This window comes from Falco biarmicus, chromosome 1 (genome assembly GCF_023638135.1).
Source record: "Falco biarmicus isolate bFalBia1 chromosome 1, bFalBia1.pri, whole genome shotgun sequence".
Classification (NCBI taxonomy): Eukaryota; Metazoa; Chordata; class Aves; order Falconiformes; family Falconidae; genus Falco; species Falco biarmicus.
In genome coordinates, this window is record NC_079288.1 from 7271106 (window position 1) to 7289630 (window position 18525).

General features: G+C 52.5%; 3 protein-coding genes across 4 annotated transcripts; 1 reads left to right on the plus strand and 2 right to left on the minus strand.

Annotated features, from left to right (window-relative positions):
- Window positions 1-542: 542 nt before the first annotated feature.
- EME1 (essential meiotic structure-specific endonuclease 1) lies at window positions 543-5063 on the minus strand. Its single transcript, XM_056350196.1, is given in 8 exon segments — window positions 543-1444; window positions 1800-1989; window positions 2359-2474; window positions 2781-2886; window positions 3126-3244; window positions 3683-3823; window positions 3985-4091; window positions 4173-5063. Coding segments are annotated over 8 exon segments (1683 nt in total). The 5' UTR covers window positions 4909-5063; the 3' UTR covers window positions 543-1276.
- Window positions 5064-5181: 118 nt separating this feature from the next.
- On the plus strand, window positions 5182-12041 carry MRPL27 (mitochondrial ribosomal protein L27). Of its 2 annotated transcripts, none has more exons than XM_056334034.1 (4): window positions 5182-5269; window positions 10237-10359; window positions 11098-11165; window positions 11626-12041. In XM_056334034.1, exons 1-4 carry the CDS (start codon window positions 5248-5250, stop codon window positions 11830-11832), a joined length of 420 nt encoding a protein of 139 aa, XP_056190009.1. In that variant the 5' UTR covers window positions 5182-5247; the 3' UTR covers window positions 11833-12041. The 2 variants fall into 2 exon arrangements, with proteins under 2 accessions (XP_056190009.1, XP_056190005.1); XM_056334030.1 differs by having other exon boundaries at window positions 5202-5308.
- LOC130147194 (uncharacterized) lies at window positions 11946-18367 on the minus strand. Its single transcript, XM_056334018.1, has 5 exons — window positions 18203-18367; window positions 17582-17703; window positions 15520-15618; window positions 14912-15076; window positions 11946-13601 (listed from the first exon to the last, which is right to left on the minus strand). Exons 1-5 carry the CDS (start codon window positions 18282-18284, stop codon window positions 13455-13457), a joined length of 615 nt encoding a protein of 204 aa, XP_056189993.1. The 5' UTR covers window positions 18285-18367; the 3' UTR covers window positions 11946-13454.
- Between the last annotated feature and the right edge of the window lie 158 nt (window positions 18368-18525).

Below are 18525 nucleotides of genomic sequence, written 5' to 3' on the forward strand. Positions count from 1 at the left end.
GAGTAGTGCCGCAAGGAAAAAGCCTGTAGCATTTCATCCCAAGGTCATCAAGGCAGTAAGCTGTCACCTTTTTGTAACCTAATGGTAAAACTGATTCCCCAAGTATCAACAGAAAAAAGCAACAGCATGAGTCAAAGGAGGGAAGGGCTGCCTGCCTCTGGCTTAGCAGTATGTATTGTTTTCTAAGCTTCCTTGAAACAGTTTTAGGCTTTGCTTTTGGTATTTAACTCATTCTTTAAAAGTTCCTTGCTTAACTCTCCAGAAATGCTCAGAAAAATGGCAAACAACATTCAAAGCAATATTTCCTCTCTGCAGACATTCCTGCCAGCATCTGTTGCTTTGCCATCTTAAGTTTGCAAATGCCAGGCTAATAAGATTTACCAGTTAGGTCAGAAGCGTGCTACTGGCCAGGCAAGGGCTTCGCCAAATACCTGCTTTTTGCTTCGGAGGCATTGTGGTTCCAAAGGGTAACTTCCACACACTGGAAGTTTAATTCACTCTGGGCACTCATCTCCGTAAGTGCTGCTGTTGCAGACCTCAGCTGTCCTTGTGTGCCTGTCCACAAGTGCTAATGGCTTTGTAGACAGGCAAGCATGTTCCCCAATCTAATTAAAAGAAAGCTTTTTCTGCCAACTGTTTAGACCTCATAATTCCAGCACATATAATCAGATTTCAAGACCCTCAATAGATTAAGCCGTCTGGAGACTGAATCAAGGCAGTCTAAATTTATATCTGAAAATTAGTCTTACTCATTCCCATCTGCCAGACTGGAAAACTGACAGTCTTATTTTGTGAGGTAAAGTTCTTCCACCTCACTCGAACAGATGCTGGGGGTGGGGGGGCAGCACCATGTTGCTGTAGCGTTAGGATTTCCAATGTGGCTTCCAATGAGAAGATAACTACTTGCAGTTTAGGGTAGCAGTAGAAAGTATTCAACACGGGGCATACCTGTCTATATTCAAGACAACATGTTACAAAGCAGAGTTTATTATTCAAAATTGTTTATGAAATAGGAGGAATTAGCAATACTATAAACGGTGTCCAATTCACGTTCTGATGATGTTCACCGCCTTTCTTCTGCAAACTCCAGCCGTTCAACAATTTCATCCAACCTTCTTCTGCTACAATAAAGTCTTGAACTTGGATCTTGAACTTAACCCGGACCTTGAACTTTAAACTTGAACTTGGAACAATAACTTAATTAACTAAGCGTTTCTTCCCAGAACAAAACGGAATGCCTAAACCAGTCAAACTGTAACAGCCTCCTTCCCTGGGGCTATGGATTGTAATTCAAATAGAGAGAAGGGTTGTAGGAAGTGGTGGGCTGATCGATTTGTCAGGAGAGGTCCGGTCTAACTGCCTGGAAGGTCCTGCCAGTGCCACTGCACGAAGGGATGTTGACCAGCAGGTTTTCCCACTCCGGCTCCCAGGTTAGGTTGTAGGCCTAAAATCAACAACAAGGAACAACAGTGTCATCCGTTTGGATACATTGCTCAAAAAAAAATAACCAAAGCTAGGCACCTGTGACTGCTCTACCCTTTCACAACATAATTTTTCACCTGGTCCCTCACCAGGTCTCTTTGGTGAGCCGACAGGCTGATGTGGAACTAGTAGTGCTCCCTCAGGAGCCTGCTCTGTACAGCCAAAAGCAACGGGTGCCAAGGCATCCGTTCCTTTGCTGCCTTACTAAACATCTCCCACAGAATTATCATGTCAAGTACCAGTTACATTATTTCTTCCATGCCTTACGTGTGTTGGCCGTCTGCGCACAGTGCTCTGTATTCCTGAGGCAATCTCACCTGGTACAGAAGCTGAGGAGAAGGGAAGGCAGCCGCAATAGCCTCAGCCATCGCAAAGTTGACCTGCCTAATTTGTTCTAACTGCCTCTTCCAAACTTGCAAGAGACCATTTACAACACGATCCACGTTCGGCCCTCCACAGCACCCAGGACCCACGTAGAAAGGGAAGTCCATCTCCTCTTTTGCTCGCCTAGGGAGAACAAAGAATGGGAAAGCAAGTAAGACAATGAGGCTATGAAGAAGATCCTATCCCTGCATCTGTCATTGCATTGGCATCAAATGCTGAAAGTCTGACCCTCTTTTCTTTACATGCATTACCAATTTCCTTGCTTGAGACCCAGATTTCCTACTGAAAAGGGAAACAATCCTGTACTTGGGAGCACTCCTGACACAAGCCAACATGCACACAGAGCGCTATGTTGACACGAGAGAATTCACTTTCTGTCAGCCAGTGAAAAACTGTTGTCCTGAAGTACAGCCATGTAGCTGCTGTTCCCTCCAGTAACTGTGAAAGTGCAGCCTCTACGAAGACATGGCCAAACCTCATCTGCCTGCTCACCTGAATGGTGCTTCAGCTACAGCTTTTGTGAACATGGTGACAAATTCTCCAAGCTCCTCCCAGCTCTTAAACATCTGGATTTGGACTTGTTTGGACACCTGCAGATCCACCAAAGCCTGTAAACCACAAATGGAACAGTTACTCTTGTCACATTGAACACCACTCTTGTCTGAAACAAAAAAGGGCCACAGCTTCTTGTTACAGGATGAGAACAGCCACTCTCTCCCCATTTTGGGAACAGTTAACTTAAGGGACTGAAGTATTCAGGGGTGGCATGCCTCCTGCTGGTTAATACCGGTTTAGTGATGTTCCAGCTGCCGCAGCTCTCCAGCAGCAAGCTGTCATCTCTTGATGTCGCCCATTTCTTGGAACAGTGTTCAAACAAGAGATGATGGCTGCATGCCTGTTTTACAGGTACTTACTTCTTGCACATCCCTTCTGGTTATTCCCAGATTTCTCAGGCTTCCCTCTTCCTCTTCTTGGTTTACACTTGCTGCCGCCTGTGGTGGATTCTTTCTTGACTGAATTCTGAGAAACCCAAGAAGAGCAAAGTAAGGCTGGGAACTCTTTCACAGGTATTCCCCAGTGGTCACTGTGGTGACAGGCTGGAGGGGCCTTTGCTTGTGTGTCTGTATAATAGGGGAATAGTTCTGTGTGGGATCACCCCTGAGGCTCCAGCCTTTGCTACAAGGAGTTAATGTAAACGCCTATGGCATTTGTCAAGGCCAGAGACAACACAGAAACTTTTGGAGGGAAAGAAGTTTAACCTGGAATATTCTTCTACTCCAACAACTGCCAATGCGATAATTTTCTGAGGCATCGCCTCCATCATGTAAGTCACGTAGCCTGACAGGGTCGTAAGCTGTCCCGCAGAGCCCTGGGCCACCTGCAAAGAGCAACAGAAAAAAGAGGAGTTAAACCATTCTGAGATGCACATGCAAGTGCATCAACCTACGGCTCTGATTCTGCAGATAGGTCTGCAGATGAAAAATTCGGTTGGCGCTGCTCTTTGGGGGCAAGCAGGCAATACTTGATCTGGTATAAATTATGGCAGAAAATTTAAAAACCGTCACACTCGATCTGACCATGTTACCTCTTCAAAACTGTGTGAAAAAATTGTAACTAAGAAAGCAAGCTGGCCAAAGCTTTGTATTGTACAACCCGAGTGGTTTTGATCCACCGATGGCTTCCAAAACCAGATTTCTGGTTTACTGAAGCCATGGCTCCATGCCACATCAAAACCTTCCCGCCGTCAAGAGGGATGGACACCACCACTCTTCCAGCAAGGCACGTTCAAGAGCACAAAAGTTATAAGCACTCTTACTTGTTTGTAATTGTAAACCATGCCCATAAAATCCTCCAGCTGAAGCACAGTCAGGACACCTTCTTCTTCTACGCATTCAGTTCCTGCATCCACCTGTTGGGATATGAAAACAGCCAGACCAAGGGTGTGTTTATCATTCACTCAAACCAGTGCTCCCACTCAGAGGCAGGGAGAAGACAAGAGGGGTCTTTATTTGGCCTGCTAAATACAATGACTGATGAGTGTAAATAACGGGGGGGGGGGGGGGGGGGGAGGAGGGGGGCAAGAACATTGAGATTTTGCTTGCACACCTGAATTTGTCACCTCCAGCTGATGCTGCACGGAATAGCTTGACTAGCCCCCACACAGCAATAATTTTCAGCCTGCAGAGCCCTGAGGACATGCACTCCACCTGCTTTCTGTAAGAGAACTGAAAGCAACGCACAGGTCAGGCCTGCAGAGCAGAGACAGCACCCAACACAAAGGAGGTGCAGGCTGTGAGGACAAGTACCTGGATCTATCACCACGGCAATGCGTTCCTGGCTCCTCCCTAGCTGCTGGGCTTGTGGCATTTGAGCACGGGCATTCTGCTCCCTCCGCTGCCAGGCATCACCGCGGGCTGCCCCACTGCCCTCTGCACTGAGCCTTGGCTTCTTGGCGGCGGGGGCTTCTTCGAGGAACCTGCTGCTGGCCGTGGAGCTGCCAGGCTGGCCTGAGGGCTCGGAGGGAGAACCCGCCAGCAGGCACCCGCAGAGTCTCTTGGCGCCACGGGGGCTGTTTCGGTTGCCATCGAACACTTGTCCAGATGGCACCTGGGCTACCAGCGGCTCCCTGCTGCCGGGGGCCAGCAGGTGACTACCATCACTCGGGCCAGCTAGCGCCTCCACGTCCCTGCCGCTGGCGTGGGGGTGCTCAGCAGCTGCCATCCTGCTGGCCAGCACACTCATCCTGAGCCTATCAGGCAGAGGGATGAATTCGTCCTCCTCATCATCATCATCCTGCTCCTCCGTGAACACACCCTCATCCTCCTCCAACAGATAATCCTCAAAATATCCGTAGCCGTACTCATGCTCAAACCCATCACCCCCATCTTCCTCACTGTCCTGCTCGTCGCCCTCACTGTCCTGCTCCTCGCTCTCGCTGGTCTCCTCCACAACCACTTTGGTCACCATCCCCTCCTCAGGAGAGGCAGCCGGGGGCTGCCCCTGCTCCGGCTTGGGGGCCGGGGGTGGAGGCGAGGGCGCCATTGTTGCCGGCTGTAGCAGGGAGCTTCCGATAACCAGCCCGGCCTCAGACTCCGAGTCGTCCAAGACGACGTCGAAGTAGCGCCACGTGGCCACGGCTGCGCACCCTGCCGCGTCGCCCAGGCAACTGAAGCCCCAAGGCTGCGGCGCCCGCCCCTTGAAGAAACCTCGGCCCAGCTCCTATTGGTCCAAACCCGCCGGCATTATGATGCTCTCGGTCGGACCAATCACAGGCCTCCGCTCGCTTCCCAGCGTTCCCGCGGAAGGATCTGGCCAACCACAAGCGCCCCGCTTACGGCCCGGCCGCCCGGCGGAAGGAGAAGTGCTGCGGAGGGAGGGAAAATGGCGTCGCTGCGGCGGTTGTGTGAGTGCGGTGGTATCTCCCGCTTCACCCCTCCGCGGGGTGGGCAGGGGTCCGGCTGGGGCGGAGGCAGCGAGTCGGAAGGGGTGTCCTGGGGCGGTTACTGCTGGTAGCTGGGGGTCGGGGCCTTGACTTTTACCTCAGGTGGGGGCTGGGCGGGGGCCCGAGCGCTACCCCTGCGCGGGGCCTTTGTGCGGGAAGGGGCCTCGGTAGGGGCCGGGGTGCCGCGGGCCAGATCTCTGGATCCCCCTTGCACTGGAGAACCGCCAGGGACGAGGCCCGCACCGCGTCTCGGCGCTGCCGCTGGATCGCGCTCGCAGCGGAAAATTCAGCCTGGGGCAAGCAGGGTTAATGTGCGCTCGGTGGAGACCACACACCCGGCGGTGCGGCTCTCCCTTGCACAGTGCAGTAGGCAGGAGGCTGTTAAAATCCACTTTTTTAATCTAGAAGTGCTAAAGACAAATAACCTCGTGGGTTTGTTTTTTTTTTTTTTTTTTTGGCAATATCTTGACGTTTTTTCTACTGATTTCCAATGTGACTTCAGTCAAGTTACAAGCTCTCTGTCTCAATTGGCTCTAGACAGCAGCTTTTCCCCATGTCTGTTGCTTTGAGGTTCATTTTTTTGCTTGCAGACTTCTTTTGTGCAGCACAAACTGTAACCCTGGAATCAACCTGTTGAAGGTTTGTTTTGACAAAAGGGAATTGGACTATAATTTTGTACGATTTGTGTATATGAAACTGTAACTATCGTCCATCTTTTCCTACTTCCCTGTATTTTTTTAAGTCTCAGAGCCTTTCTTTTACTTAATGGGTAAGCTCTTGAAGTTAATGTTTCCTTGTAGAGCAATTATCCTTTTTGCAGCAGTATTTCTAGCTCTCTGAGTATCTCTGGCAATTTTAACTGGTATTAAATTCATCCAGTGGTTTATTCAGGTTAAGGAAACATGAATGTGATGATAGCCACTGTTGCATACTGACCTGCTGCTTAGGGGCGAAATAGAGGGAGGCGGAAAAATTGGATTTGCCTACTAACTTCTTTTGCATGAAAGGACGTACTGAAGAGACTTACTTATTTTTTTAAGAAGAGCTAATTATATCTCAGTCATTTTTAACAGAAGTTCATGAGAGGCTCAGATTTATTGATAAGAAAAACAGTGTTTTCTGTCACTGTCTTTTGTATAAGGAAGGAGTTTGTGGTGTGGATATTTATGTTCCAGAGAAAATCAGTGTCTGTAAAGACTGATTTTTTTTTTTTTTCTTCCTCTTTGACTTGTCCTGATTGTAACTCAAGAATTTGCAGAAAATGCTTTTATTAGTATGTTCAGGATAGCAATTACATATATATAATCATCGAATGGTTTGGGTTGGAAGGGACCCTAAAGATCGCCCAGTTCCCCCCCTGCCCTGGGCAGGGACACCTTCCACCAGCCCAGGGTGCTCCAGGCCCCGTCCAGCCTGGCCTTGGACACTTCCAGGGATGGGGCACCCACAGCTTTTCTGGGCAGCCTGTTCCAGTGCCTCACCACTCTCATGGTGAAGACTCTCTTTCTGGTATCTAACCTACGTCTCCCCTCTTTCAGTTTAAAGCCATTCCCCCTTGTCCTATCACTAGAAGCCCTTGTAACAAGTCCCCCGCCAGCTTTCTTGTTGGCCCCTTTGGGTACTGGAAGGCTGTCCTAAGGTCTCCCCAGATCCTTCTCCAGGCTGAACAACCCAAACTCTCTCAGCCTGTCTTCCTAGGAGGGGTGCTCCAGCCCTCTGAGCATCTTTGCAGCCTCCTCTGGACTTGCTCCAACAGGTCCATGTCCTCCCTGTGTTGGGGGCCCCAGAGCTGAACGCAGTACTGCACAGGGGGGGTCTCACAAGAGCAGAGCAGGGAAGGAGGATCACCTGCTTGCCTTACTGGCCATGCTTCCTTTTATGCAGACCAGGATTTGGTTGGTTTGCTGGGCTGCAAACACACATTGCTGGGTCATGCTGAACTTCTCATCAACCAACACCCTCAAATCTTTTTCAGGACTGCTCTCAATCCATTCTCTGCCCAGCTTGTAAATGTGCTTGGGATTGCCCCAGCCAACATGCAGGACCTTGCACTTGGCCTTGTTGCACTTCATGACGTTTGCAGGGGCCCACCTTTTAAGCCTGCCAGGGTCCCTCTGGATGGCAAGCCTTCCTTTGAGCGTGTCAGCCGCACCACAGCTTCGTGTCATGGGCAGGCATGCTAGGGGTGCACTCAATCCCAGTGCCCATGTTGCCGACACAGATGTTAAACAGCACTGGTCCAAGCAGTGACCTCCGCGTGGACATTGAGCTGTTGACTGCAACTCTCGGGTACGACTGTCCAGCCTATTCCTTATCCACCAAGTGGGCAACCCATCAAATCCATGTCTCTCCCGTTAAAAGACAAAGATGTCATGCGGGCCAGTGTCAAAAGATGTGCACAAATTCATTAGTTGCTCTTACTTTGTCCGCCAGTGCTGTAACCCCTGTCACAGAAGGCCACCACATCTGTCAGGCACGATTTGCCCTGAGTGAATCCATGTGTTCTGTCATCAGTCATCATCTTATTTTCCATGTGCCTTAGCATAGTTTCCAGGAGGATCTGCTCCATGATCTTGCCAGGCACAGAGGTGAGGCTGACCAGCCTGTAGTTCCTCAGGTCTTCCTTCTTCCCTCTTTAAAAATGAGGGTTATGTTTCCCCTTTTCCTGTCAGTGGGAACTTCACTGGACTGCTACGTCTCCTCAAGCACGATGGACAGTGGCTTAGCCACTTCATCCGCCAGTTTCCTCTGGACCCGTGGATGCATCTCATCAGGTCTCATGGACTTGTGCACCTTCAGATTCCTTAGATGGTCTTGAACCTGATCTTTTACAGTGGGTGGTTCTGTATTCTCCCCGTCCCTGCTTTTGCCTTCTGTGACTTGGGCTGTGGGGCTGCAGCATTTGCCTGTGAAGACTGAGGCAAAAAAGTCATTGAGTACCTCGGCCTTCTCCGTGTCCTGGGTAACCAGGTTTCCCATTTCCTTCCAGAGAGGGCCTGCATTTTCCCATCTCCCTTTTATCATGATGTACCTATAGAAAGTTTTCTTGTTGCCCTTGATATACTTGGCCAAATGTAATTATTTCGGGGCTTTAGCTTTCCTAACCTGAACCCTGGCTGATGGGGCAGTTTCTTTGTATTCCTCCCAGGCTACCTGTGCATGCTTCCACCCTCTGTAGGCTTCCTTTTTATGTTTGTCCAGGAGCTCGTTGTTCATCCATGCAGGCCTGCTGGTGGTTTTGCCTGATTTTCTCTTTGTTGGGGATCCATTGCTCCTGAGCTTGGAGGAGGTGATCCTTGAATATTAACCAGCTTTCTTGGGCACCTCTTCCCCCCAGGACTTGGTACTCTTCCAAGCAGATCCCTGAAGAGGCCAAAGTCTGCCCTCCTGAAGTCGAGGGTAGCAAGCTGGCTGTGCACCCTGCTTGCTGTCCTAAGGATCTTGAACTCGACCATCTCATGGTCACTTCAGCTTGAGCTTCACATTCGTCACCAGCCCCTCCTTGTTGGTGAGAACAAGGTACAGTATAGCACCTCTCCTCATTGGCTCCTCTGTCACTTGGAGAAGGAAGTTACCATCAACGCATTCTGGGAACCTCCATGAGGACCAGAGCTTGTGAACATGCAGCAGCTTCTGTCTGTAGAGGGCCCCATCCATGCAGTCTTCCTGGTCAGGTGGCCTCTAGCAGACCACCGCTATAATGTCACCTGTCCCTGCCCTCCCTTTAATCCTGACCCATAAGCTCAAGGTCAGTTACTCACCCATCTCCAGGTGGAGCTCCATGGCAACACCCCCTCCTCGTCTCCCCTGCCTGTCCTTTCTGAAGAGCCTGTACCCTTCTGTTCCAACAGTCTACTCCTAGGAGCCATCCCACCACATCTCTGTGATGCCAGTAAGATCACAGCCCTGCAGGTGTGCACAGGTCTAACTCCTCTTGTTTATTCCCCATGCTACATGCATTTGCATAGAGGCATTTAAGTTGGGTCCCTGAGGAATCTTGACTTCCTGGCTGGAATTCCTTTGTGCTGCTCTTCAGGTGCTTTCCTGCTGACTTACCATCCCTCTCCAGGCTCTGGGCATCTCTTGCTGGCATTGGCATCAAACTGGTAGGAGCGGGAGAGACTGAAGTTCCTCTCCCCAGAAACTTTAGTCTAAAGCCCTTTTCACTAGCTTGGCAAGCCTACGACCGAAGATGTGCTTCCCCTTCTCTGTCAAATGGACCCCATCAGCCCCCAGTTGAGCACTCAAAGCGAGTCCCGTGGTCCAAGTGGCTGAACCTCTAGCTCTAGCACCACTCCTACAACCATTTGTTGGTTCACCACATTTGACTGGCCCTTGCAAACCCCTTCCCTTTGATCGGGAGGACTGACCAAAAAACTACCTACCCAGAGTCCCTTACCACTACTCCCAGGGCTCTGTAATCCTTGAGACTCCTCACACTGCTCCTGGCTGTATCACTAGTGCCCACTTGAATACGTGCTTATATATTGTCTTGAATTGGAATCTTCTCATTTGTTAGATTTCAAAATATTGCTAAGTAAATGCCATTGAGTCAAAGGGGAAACTGAAACAGAGATCACAACTTGTCTTTTTTCAAAGCAATATAAGGCCAGTCCACAGCAACCAGTAACATTTATACCTCCTTTGACAAGGCCTTGCTGAAACATGAATTTGTGCATATCCTTTAACATTGTTGCCGAGTGTTTTATTCCTCCCTGGGCAGTAACTGTACTTGAGATGTGGCCTCTTTGCTGGGGACTTAGGCCGTGGTGGTCCAATTATGGTTTGTCTTAGAAGTACTTCTCCTCCCTCCCGTCCCTGGGCTTTCTGTTGCCTTTAGTTTTAAAGCCTGTCTTAACTGTTAGCCTTTAAACCTGAAAAAGAATAGTTTTTTTCAGCTGATGTTTTTTTTCCTCCTCCAAACCTAGTTTTAACTACTCCCCAGACAAGCCTGGTTGTCATCAGATGTGCTTCTAAGAAAACTGGAAGCAGCTACAAAAATTTAGGTGGTCGCAGCCCTGGCAAGCGCTATGGATTTAAAAAAGTAGACGGTAGGTCTGAGCGTCTGCTGAGTCTTATTTGCATTTCATTGGGTTCTTCACAGTTTCTCCCCGGGTACTGGTGTCAGTTGTTATTTCAGGAGGAGGTGGCCAGGGCAGCTTCCAAGAGAATGGAAAGGGAAGGTTCAGTGAAACCTGGTGATCAAGGGTAGCCGCCGGCAGGAGGGCAGGGTGAGTCAGCCTCCCTCCCAGATGGGCCTGCGAGCGGCCAGCTGAAATTGCCTGCAGAAAACCTCCTTTGATTCTAACTTTGCCTCTCTGGAGCGCCTGGGAGGAGGGTACACTGTGGGACACGTAATAACTTAAGTGCACTTTCCCCCCATGCTGTGGTGAAAAGCTGGGCATTTTAGGTGTTTACAAAGGGGAGAATTATGAGGCTGAGCAGAAGCCAAAGTACAGATTCTTGCAGCCGAGTGCTTAATAATTATTAGCTTTGCTGATGAAAACATATTCCATGTGAAAGGTAATAAAACAAATGCCTTCAGCAACCAGAAAATGCCTTGTACCCTAGAAGTAATCTTTTCAAAGCCTAGGATTGCTTTTTGCCATTGTATATCAATTGCCTTTCGTTTCTCCCCAAGAGCATTTCTGTTTATATGCTTTTAGCATTTGAAGTAATTATTTCTTAGAAAATTCCCACAGAAAGCTGGGGTTTGGAACAGTTTGTGTTCTGCCAGGGCCTCAGGGAGCTCCATTTCTCTGCAGTCTGACTCTGTCACTCTGTTGCAGGTGCATTTGTGCATGCAGGCAACATTCTGGCTACGCAGCGGTTGATACGCTGGCATCCAGGGGCTCATGTAAGTGGTTTTGTATCTCTTCATTCGTTCTCAGAAACAGCAGCCCACAACAGAGTGCTGTCCTCAGTGCCTTCTCTCTCTCAAGCTTGTTCTTAATGCTCTTTCTTATATTCTATGTCAACCTGAAGCTGGGTTTCATTGCCTGGTATTTCTTGGTCACAGAGCCCGCTCACACCTGTGCCCATGTGACTCGGGAAAGGTCTGAAAGTTCTGGAAATCCCAAAACGCTTCTGTAACCTAACTGTGTGCTTGTGCTTCAGGGTGGAATCGGTATCTCCTCCCTTGTAACGAGCACTTTTGCATATGGATTGCTGGAAGCAAGTAGTGTGCTTTTATTTTGAAATACAAAGCAACAGATGCTGTTGAAGGCAGGATATCAAACAAGGCAGGCCAATGATCAGATCTGCTTTAGTGGTGGACCTCCAGCCTTCCCTTTCTAACAGTCCTCATCCTCTTCCAGGTGGGGATGGGCCGTAACAAGACGCTGTATGCCCTGGAGGATGGGATTGTGAGATACACCAAAGAGGTCTACGTACCTCTGCCCCGCAGCAGTGAGAGCAGGGAAGTGATCTGTCGTCTACCCAAAGGAGCGGTTCTTTATAAAACCTTTATCAATGTTATCCCTGTCACAGAAGTAGGAAGCTTTAAACTCGTCACCATGCTCTGAGCCTCCTATGTCACATAGGGAGGGACGGGAAGGAGCGACTGGGACAGACCACCACAGCTGGACTGGCATGAGAGGACAATATTATTCTAGCTCTGAAGATACCAGTGTAGGACTTCTTGCTCCTAAAGCACGTGTGGTCAGTGTTCAGGCACTGGGATTACCTGCCAGCATTTGTAAGAGTGATTAATAAATGCTGTGGGGCTGCTGAAGGTCTTGGCTGTTCACAGAACGTGTTACTTCTGATCATTTAATATCTGGAGCTGCCTTCCTTTGGAGAGCCTGTCCCATTGCGCCACTGGATGAGTTCTCTCTACACTCACTCCTCTGTCAGTACCCGTCCCTAATAATCTCTTCTATTTTTAACTCACTCTTAGACATTACTGTTACATTTGTACCTTCATTCAGAATACTGCAGAACAGATCCTTTTTCACTGGCACCTCAGTCTGCATCCCAGGAAATTATTTTTTTTTCCTTCTAACTCACCTCAATGATTAACTCCAATAGCTGAAAGCATTGCATTTACTAGCCACGTGAGGCGAGTTCACAGTCTAACTCATGACTAATTTTAGAGTGCCTGGTAAGATGCATAAGACTGGGTGGTATTTGAAGCTCAGTGGCTGGAGGTGTATCAGAAAGCCATAATGCAGAAGGCTTCCCTTTTTGTCTTCCAAGTCATTCCGTGACATTTTTGAGTTTATATTGCTTGAAAGAAAGGAGCCCAAATGCCTTGTGGCCAAACTGATCTAATTTTATCTACAGGTTTGTAAATACTATGAAATGTTGTCTCTGCAGTAGAAAACAGGTTATCAAAATCTGTGATGCTGACATTATTAGATTGTCTGCTCTGCAGAAGGAAACTGGGTAAACTGGGTCAGCCACGTGTGTCCACCTTTGTTTTATGTTTGTCGTGGAGACCACCAGCTATATTGTCCACACTTCTGTCCTTTCCCAGCTTGCATATCCAGTCACACAGTTCATCTTGGTGGTCAGTGTTTGCATACAGCAGGTGACACAGCCCCTAGAGCCTCTCAGTCTTGAGCTGAAGTCCCCACAAAATTGCTCTCCATCACAGAGGACCACACAGGAGCACACAGCAATGCTCTGATCAGATTGGTTCTGCCTCTCAGGTGAGGAGTCCCACCTGGCAACCAACACACTGATAAAGTAAAACATTTTATAACCTAAGAAAGAAGTGGAATAGCACGACGTGACCACTGAGGTCTGACCCTTGGCACGGCTGGCAGCGCTTGCCTCACGGAGGTGGATATGCCAGCTGCCTGGAGGAGCTCTGGCTGAGCAGACCTTCACCTTGGCTTTGTCCCCTGTGTCAAAGCAAGCAGCTGGTCTGTCTCCTTTGGCCACAGCACGTTTGCCAGAGAAGAGCAAACAGGCACCCCTGGTTGCTCCGCTTGGAGCTGGAGAGCTGGCGTTGGCTCCATGCTTGTCCTTGTGCTGCAGGAGGGACGGTACTGCTGCCTGGGGTCTGACTTGCCTGTGTCTTGGCCGAGTGTGAATCTGGGTGAAGGTCTGACGTTTGGCCGTTCCCTGCAGACCAGAATGATGCCACAGGCACTTCTGTCCCTGACACCATGGGTGGAAGCAGTGTGCTGAGGCCGAGGCCTCACACGGCTGTGTTTCGCTGAGTTTGGTAGCTGACAGGGGCCTGGAATGGGTCTGACACGCCACGTCTGTCCAGGGTCTCGCAGCTCATTACTGTTCCTGAGAAAGCTGGAGGGTGCCTCAAAGCATGCTCATAGGGAGGCGGCATCTATTGAGGAGAGAGGAAGAACATCACAGTGGATCAGCAATAACCAGGAGATTATCCCACCTCTTCTTACAGAGCAGATGACAGGGCTCACAGCTGCCACCAGCCTGAACCGAAATTCCTGCAGCCCTCAGAGCAGCAGGCTGCTGGCTAGATGAGGTGAGTGCTTACACTGCTTTTGCAACACAGCAGGGCAAAAAGCCACTGGAGAGGCACATTCCCCCCGCTGCCCCCTCACCCTCTCTGTGCTGGGTTCCTGCTCTTCCCTGTTCCCCTTCAAGGACTTGCTGCTAGTCACAAGGCCAGAAAAGCCCTGATTTCTGTTACGAGAGGACTGTTGTTTGCCTGCCTTTGACCAAGGATCGATTACTGGGGTGTATACAAGCACCTACAAACCTGGCTTTCTACCCAGGTTTTGACAGTCTCACTGCACAGCAGCAGGTGAGCCTCTGGGCTGTTGCTAGCCCAGCTCTGCCAAAATAAACTAACTTTCTCTCCGGTAATGAGCAACGGGAGTGGCACGGGGATATTGTGGAAGAGCCCCTGCTGTAGTTCATCCATTGCTCATCTTTGGGGCCTTACTCTCCTGTGCCCTCAGTGCTCTGGTTTCAGGGCAGGTATCGTTAGTTACAGCTCCAAACACCGAGCAGCAAGTGCTGACCATGCCAGACTTTACGGTACAACTTTAAGAGCTCCAGATCCAGGTAAATCAGTGAACCTTTAGTGCTGTGCTCAGGGTTTCAAATGTCTCTGTTTCGCTTTAGTCAGTAAGGGCTTTTTGGTCGACAGGAGGCTCTTGGGACGCTGCTGCAGGACTGACTGGGCAGATGCACTCGCTTGTCTCTGTTCTATTGCAGGAGCGCAAATCTGAAATGTCATAACAGGCAAAGCCTCCTGCTCATAACTAAGCCATAAACACTTATTGAGCATCCCGGAGGTGTCACGCAGGGAGAAGGGACCAAAAAATTATGGAAGCCTTACAGATCTAAAAATAACATTCCCAGCTTGGACTTGCACCGAGGGGATGATCCAAAGGGCCTGCCCTTTCGGCAGCAGCTCTGCCCTGCCTCCCGGCATTTCTGCCAACGTGCTGGGAGAGCTTGATCATTAACCAGCACAATGTACACCAAAGGAGCCTCCTGATACACTCCGTGCCCTTCTCAGAGATAAAGGCTATCAGAGCAAGGCAATCGCAGAGAACAGAGTCCTTAGCTACTGCAAATTGCTGAAGCAAGTCCCAGGTACAGACCAGAGCAGGGGGGACTGCCCCCGTGCCTCTGCCAGCACCCTTGTGCAGGGGAGAGAGCACTCACCTCCTGGGAAGGCTCTGCCCACAGCCCAAACCTCTCGGCAATCATCTGATGGATTTCCCGCTGGCGATCTTTCTTCCGCACGCTCTCGTAGCTTGGCAAACGAGGCTGCTCCCAGGAAGGCAGCTGGTAGCTGCTGGGGGGTCCGACACAGAACAGCTCGTCTCCCTAGAAATGCCCAGCCCAGAAGAGAAAGGTCAGTGTGGCGGTGCCTCTACTGGAAGTTCACAGCCTGGTGCATCTCGAGTTACTTCAGGGTTCAAAGTTGTGCGTGCCCTTCCTTAAACCTGGAGAGAGGAAATCCTCCCTCCCTGGAGGTAATTACACCATGACCTGCTTTGCCAGATCCCAAGCCCCGAGGAATCTGCCTGCCACTTCACACTCAAATACCTCAGGGCACCATGGTGTCCTCTGCGGCACCCCTGCCTGCCCCGCCCCCCAGGTTTTTATGTCCAGGCAACACTTCCCAAAGTCGCTCCTGCTGTCCAGCATCTTCTCCCTATGCCCCAGGAGCTCTCCAGCTCCCCACAGCCACAGCCTCTTTCCAAGATCATCAGGATCTTCGCTACCGTTTCCCCCCCTTGAGCTCCCATCAGGGACCCAGCTGTCACCTGCACGCCAGGGTTCTCAGCAGCACTCTCCAGCCGTGACGTTCCACACTGGGGACCCACCAGCCGCTGGCTGCTGCTGAAGTAGGGCGGGGGACAGTCCTGGAACGAGGGGTGCAGGAGCACGACGTGAGCAAAGGTGAAATCCCTCCCATCCCACCCAGCAGCAAAGCAGAGCTCAGCCAGCTCACACGGGACAGCCTGGGAAGCGGGACGGGGGAAGAGCGACCTCTGCACATTTGGCTGACACGGCTGTGCCAGCCTCTGCGGGCTGGTTCACCGATGCCAACAGCCCAGGCACCTCCTCCATGGGCAGCGCAGGGCCTGCACTAAGCGCCTGAGGCAGCTGGCACCGCTGAGCAGCACAGCCAGAGGGCTGGCAGCCTGGGCCGGCTTTCATTCACACTCAGCAGAACCGTCTCTCTTTGAGGAACAACAAAAAAAAACCCAACCCAACCATTCTGCTGGTGTAGATAAGAGCGCCGTCACATGCTCAGGGTTACTGAATTTGTAAACTCTTATCTGCCAAAGTAGTCATTTCAGGATAATATAGCAAGCAAATCCTCAGAGCAATAGCTGTTCTGTTCGTGAATCAAGTTAAACTCGATTCCCTGTCAAGGTGTTGAGCAACAATGAGCCGAGATCCCTGTCATGAACAGCAGCCCTGGAGCCAGAGCCAGGACTGAAGCCATGGGCTGGTTCCTCGCTCTCAGAAAAGTCCCATCCCTGCCAGCAGAAAACAGCCCAGAGGCTCCCAGAGCAACCAGGGATCTGCAGGGAGGACTACGAATGACAGATTTACTTTTGCTCTTAACAACTTTTGCTCTTAACATTTGTCTCGGCCCTGCAGCGCAATTACAGAAGCCGCAGGAAACTAGGTTGGCTGGGAACACAACTGTTTGTTTTAATAACTGATGAGCAAAGCCAGCGCAACTACACCTGATGAAAAGCTGCCTCACACTACAACTGCTTCGTTTTTTCTGATAGAAACACATCCTATATATGTTCCCCTTCCATTTATAGTTCTTTGCATCCACATCCATCTGTCCACACAGCCCTTTGCTAAAGGCGAGATGCCTTCTCCTTTACCCGCCCACCCGAGCCAGGCCCAGGCGCGGCGGGGGCTCTGCAGCTCAGGGCACATCCTGCACCGCCGCGGGGAGCAGCTCTGCAGGACGAGGAGCACAGCATCGCAGCACAGCATCGCAGGCCAGGCGGCGGGGAGGAAGAGGGGGAGAGGAGCAGAGGCAGCAATGCAGGCAGGGGACACCCCATTCCCACTGTCATTTCTGCTGGGGACTTCCCAGCCTGTGCCAGACTATCAGAACTGCCTTTCACAGCCCCTCCAGCCCCTGCCAGCCGAAGCCAAATGTCCCCTAATCTGCCGGGGCCCCTGGAGCGGCACGTGCAGGTGCAGCCCTCCCCTCGACAGCCAGCCCTGCAGCTTGGGAGGCCGAGCTTTCCCCAGGCAGCCACCCTCACCAAAGCAGCGCTGGCTGAACACGCTGTGCTTTTTTCCATCACCACCTTCCCCGCTTGAAAGCCAACCCCAGGAAATTACAGATGCAAGTGAAAGGGCTTTGTGTCTCCCTGCTCCGCGTGGGGAAGCCTTGCACAAGAGAGCCGGTTATCAGGGATGTGAGCGATGTGAGCGGTAGCGAGTGGCTTTGTCCGCCTTAGTCCTGAGCTTCCAGCCCCCTTCCCCGCTGGGCCCCTTCCCTGTAAAGCGGAGCCGGACACAGGAGTGCGCCAGGGGAGGGGGACACCCCTCGTGAGCTGTGTGGGGAGCTGGGGGACTGGCTAGTGAGCAGCCTTGGGGATGGTACCCCCAGCAGCACAGTCTGGCAGGGTCGGAGGGATGGATCTCTGGGACAGAGCGGGAACAAGGTCCCACGGCAGCACAGCCTGGCAGGCTTGGATGCATGGATGGGTCGCTGGGACAGTGGGAACAAGGTCCCACTGCCATCAGCAAGCCCGGCCAGGCTACCGGGGACGGGGGAGCCCGGCGGTGCAGCCTCACGGCTCCCAGCGCCAGGGAAGCAGAGCCGGGCGGGGGGACACTCACATACTGGCTGGGAGTCCGGAAGAAGCGGCAGGAGCAGAGGAACTGGCAGCACATGGGGTCCCGGTGGTACAGGAGCAGCAGCAGGATGAGGATGGCCACGATGAAGACGGAGGTGGACACGGCTGCCGGGGAAGGGAGAAAAGGCGACTGAGCCGGTGGCCCAGCGAGCCCAGCGCCCTGGCTGCCGCCCCCCGCCCCTCCGGGCGCCTCGGCAGACCCCTTGGAAAAGCCCCAGCGAGGCCAATGTCGCCTTCCGCCCGCCTCGGGCTGCCCGAAGCGCCGCCCTGCGCAGCGCCCCGCTCCTCCCGCCAGACTCGGGGCGGCCTGCGGGGCCGGGGGGGCTCAGCCCATCCCGGGGCTGGCGGCTCCCGGTCAGCACGGCGGTAGGGCGCTCCGACCTCCCGGGGGCCCGCGGCTCCCAGCCAGCCCACCCGGCACCGCCAGCCCCTGCCGCCGCGGGGGCCCGCAGAAGGGCCGGGGGTGCAGCCAGCGCCCCCCCGGGGTAGGGGAGAGCCGCCTCGCCGGCGCAGCTCGGGGCTGCATCGCAAGGCAACGGCGGAGGCCGATCCCGCACGGCAGCGGTCGCCCCCGCCCGGCCCCGCTCGCGGCCCCGCCACTCACTCGCGGCGATGACGATGGCCAGGACGTTGCTGTCCATGGCCGCGGCCGCCGTGTGCGCCGAGGCCTCGCTGGGGTGCGCCATCCCCGCTCCGCCACCGGCAGCCCCTGCCCGCTGCACGCGGGGCCGGGCCGGGCGGGACCGGGCGGGCGGGACCGCGCACGCAGCGCGGCCGCAGCGGCACCGGGACAGGCCCCGCCCCGCCGGCCCTCATTGGCCGCCGCACCGCCCCCCCGGCCCTATTGGCGGCGGGCGGGACCGGCTGCAGGCCGCGGGCGGAGGCGGGGCGGCGGTTGCCGTGGCGACGCGGCGGGGCGGGCCCCGG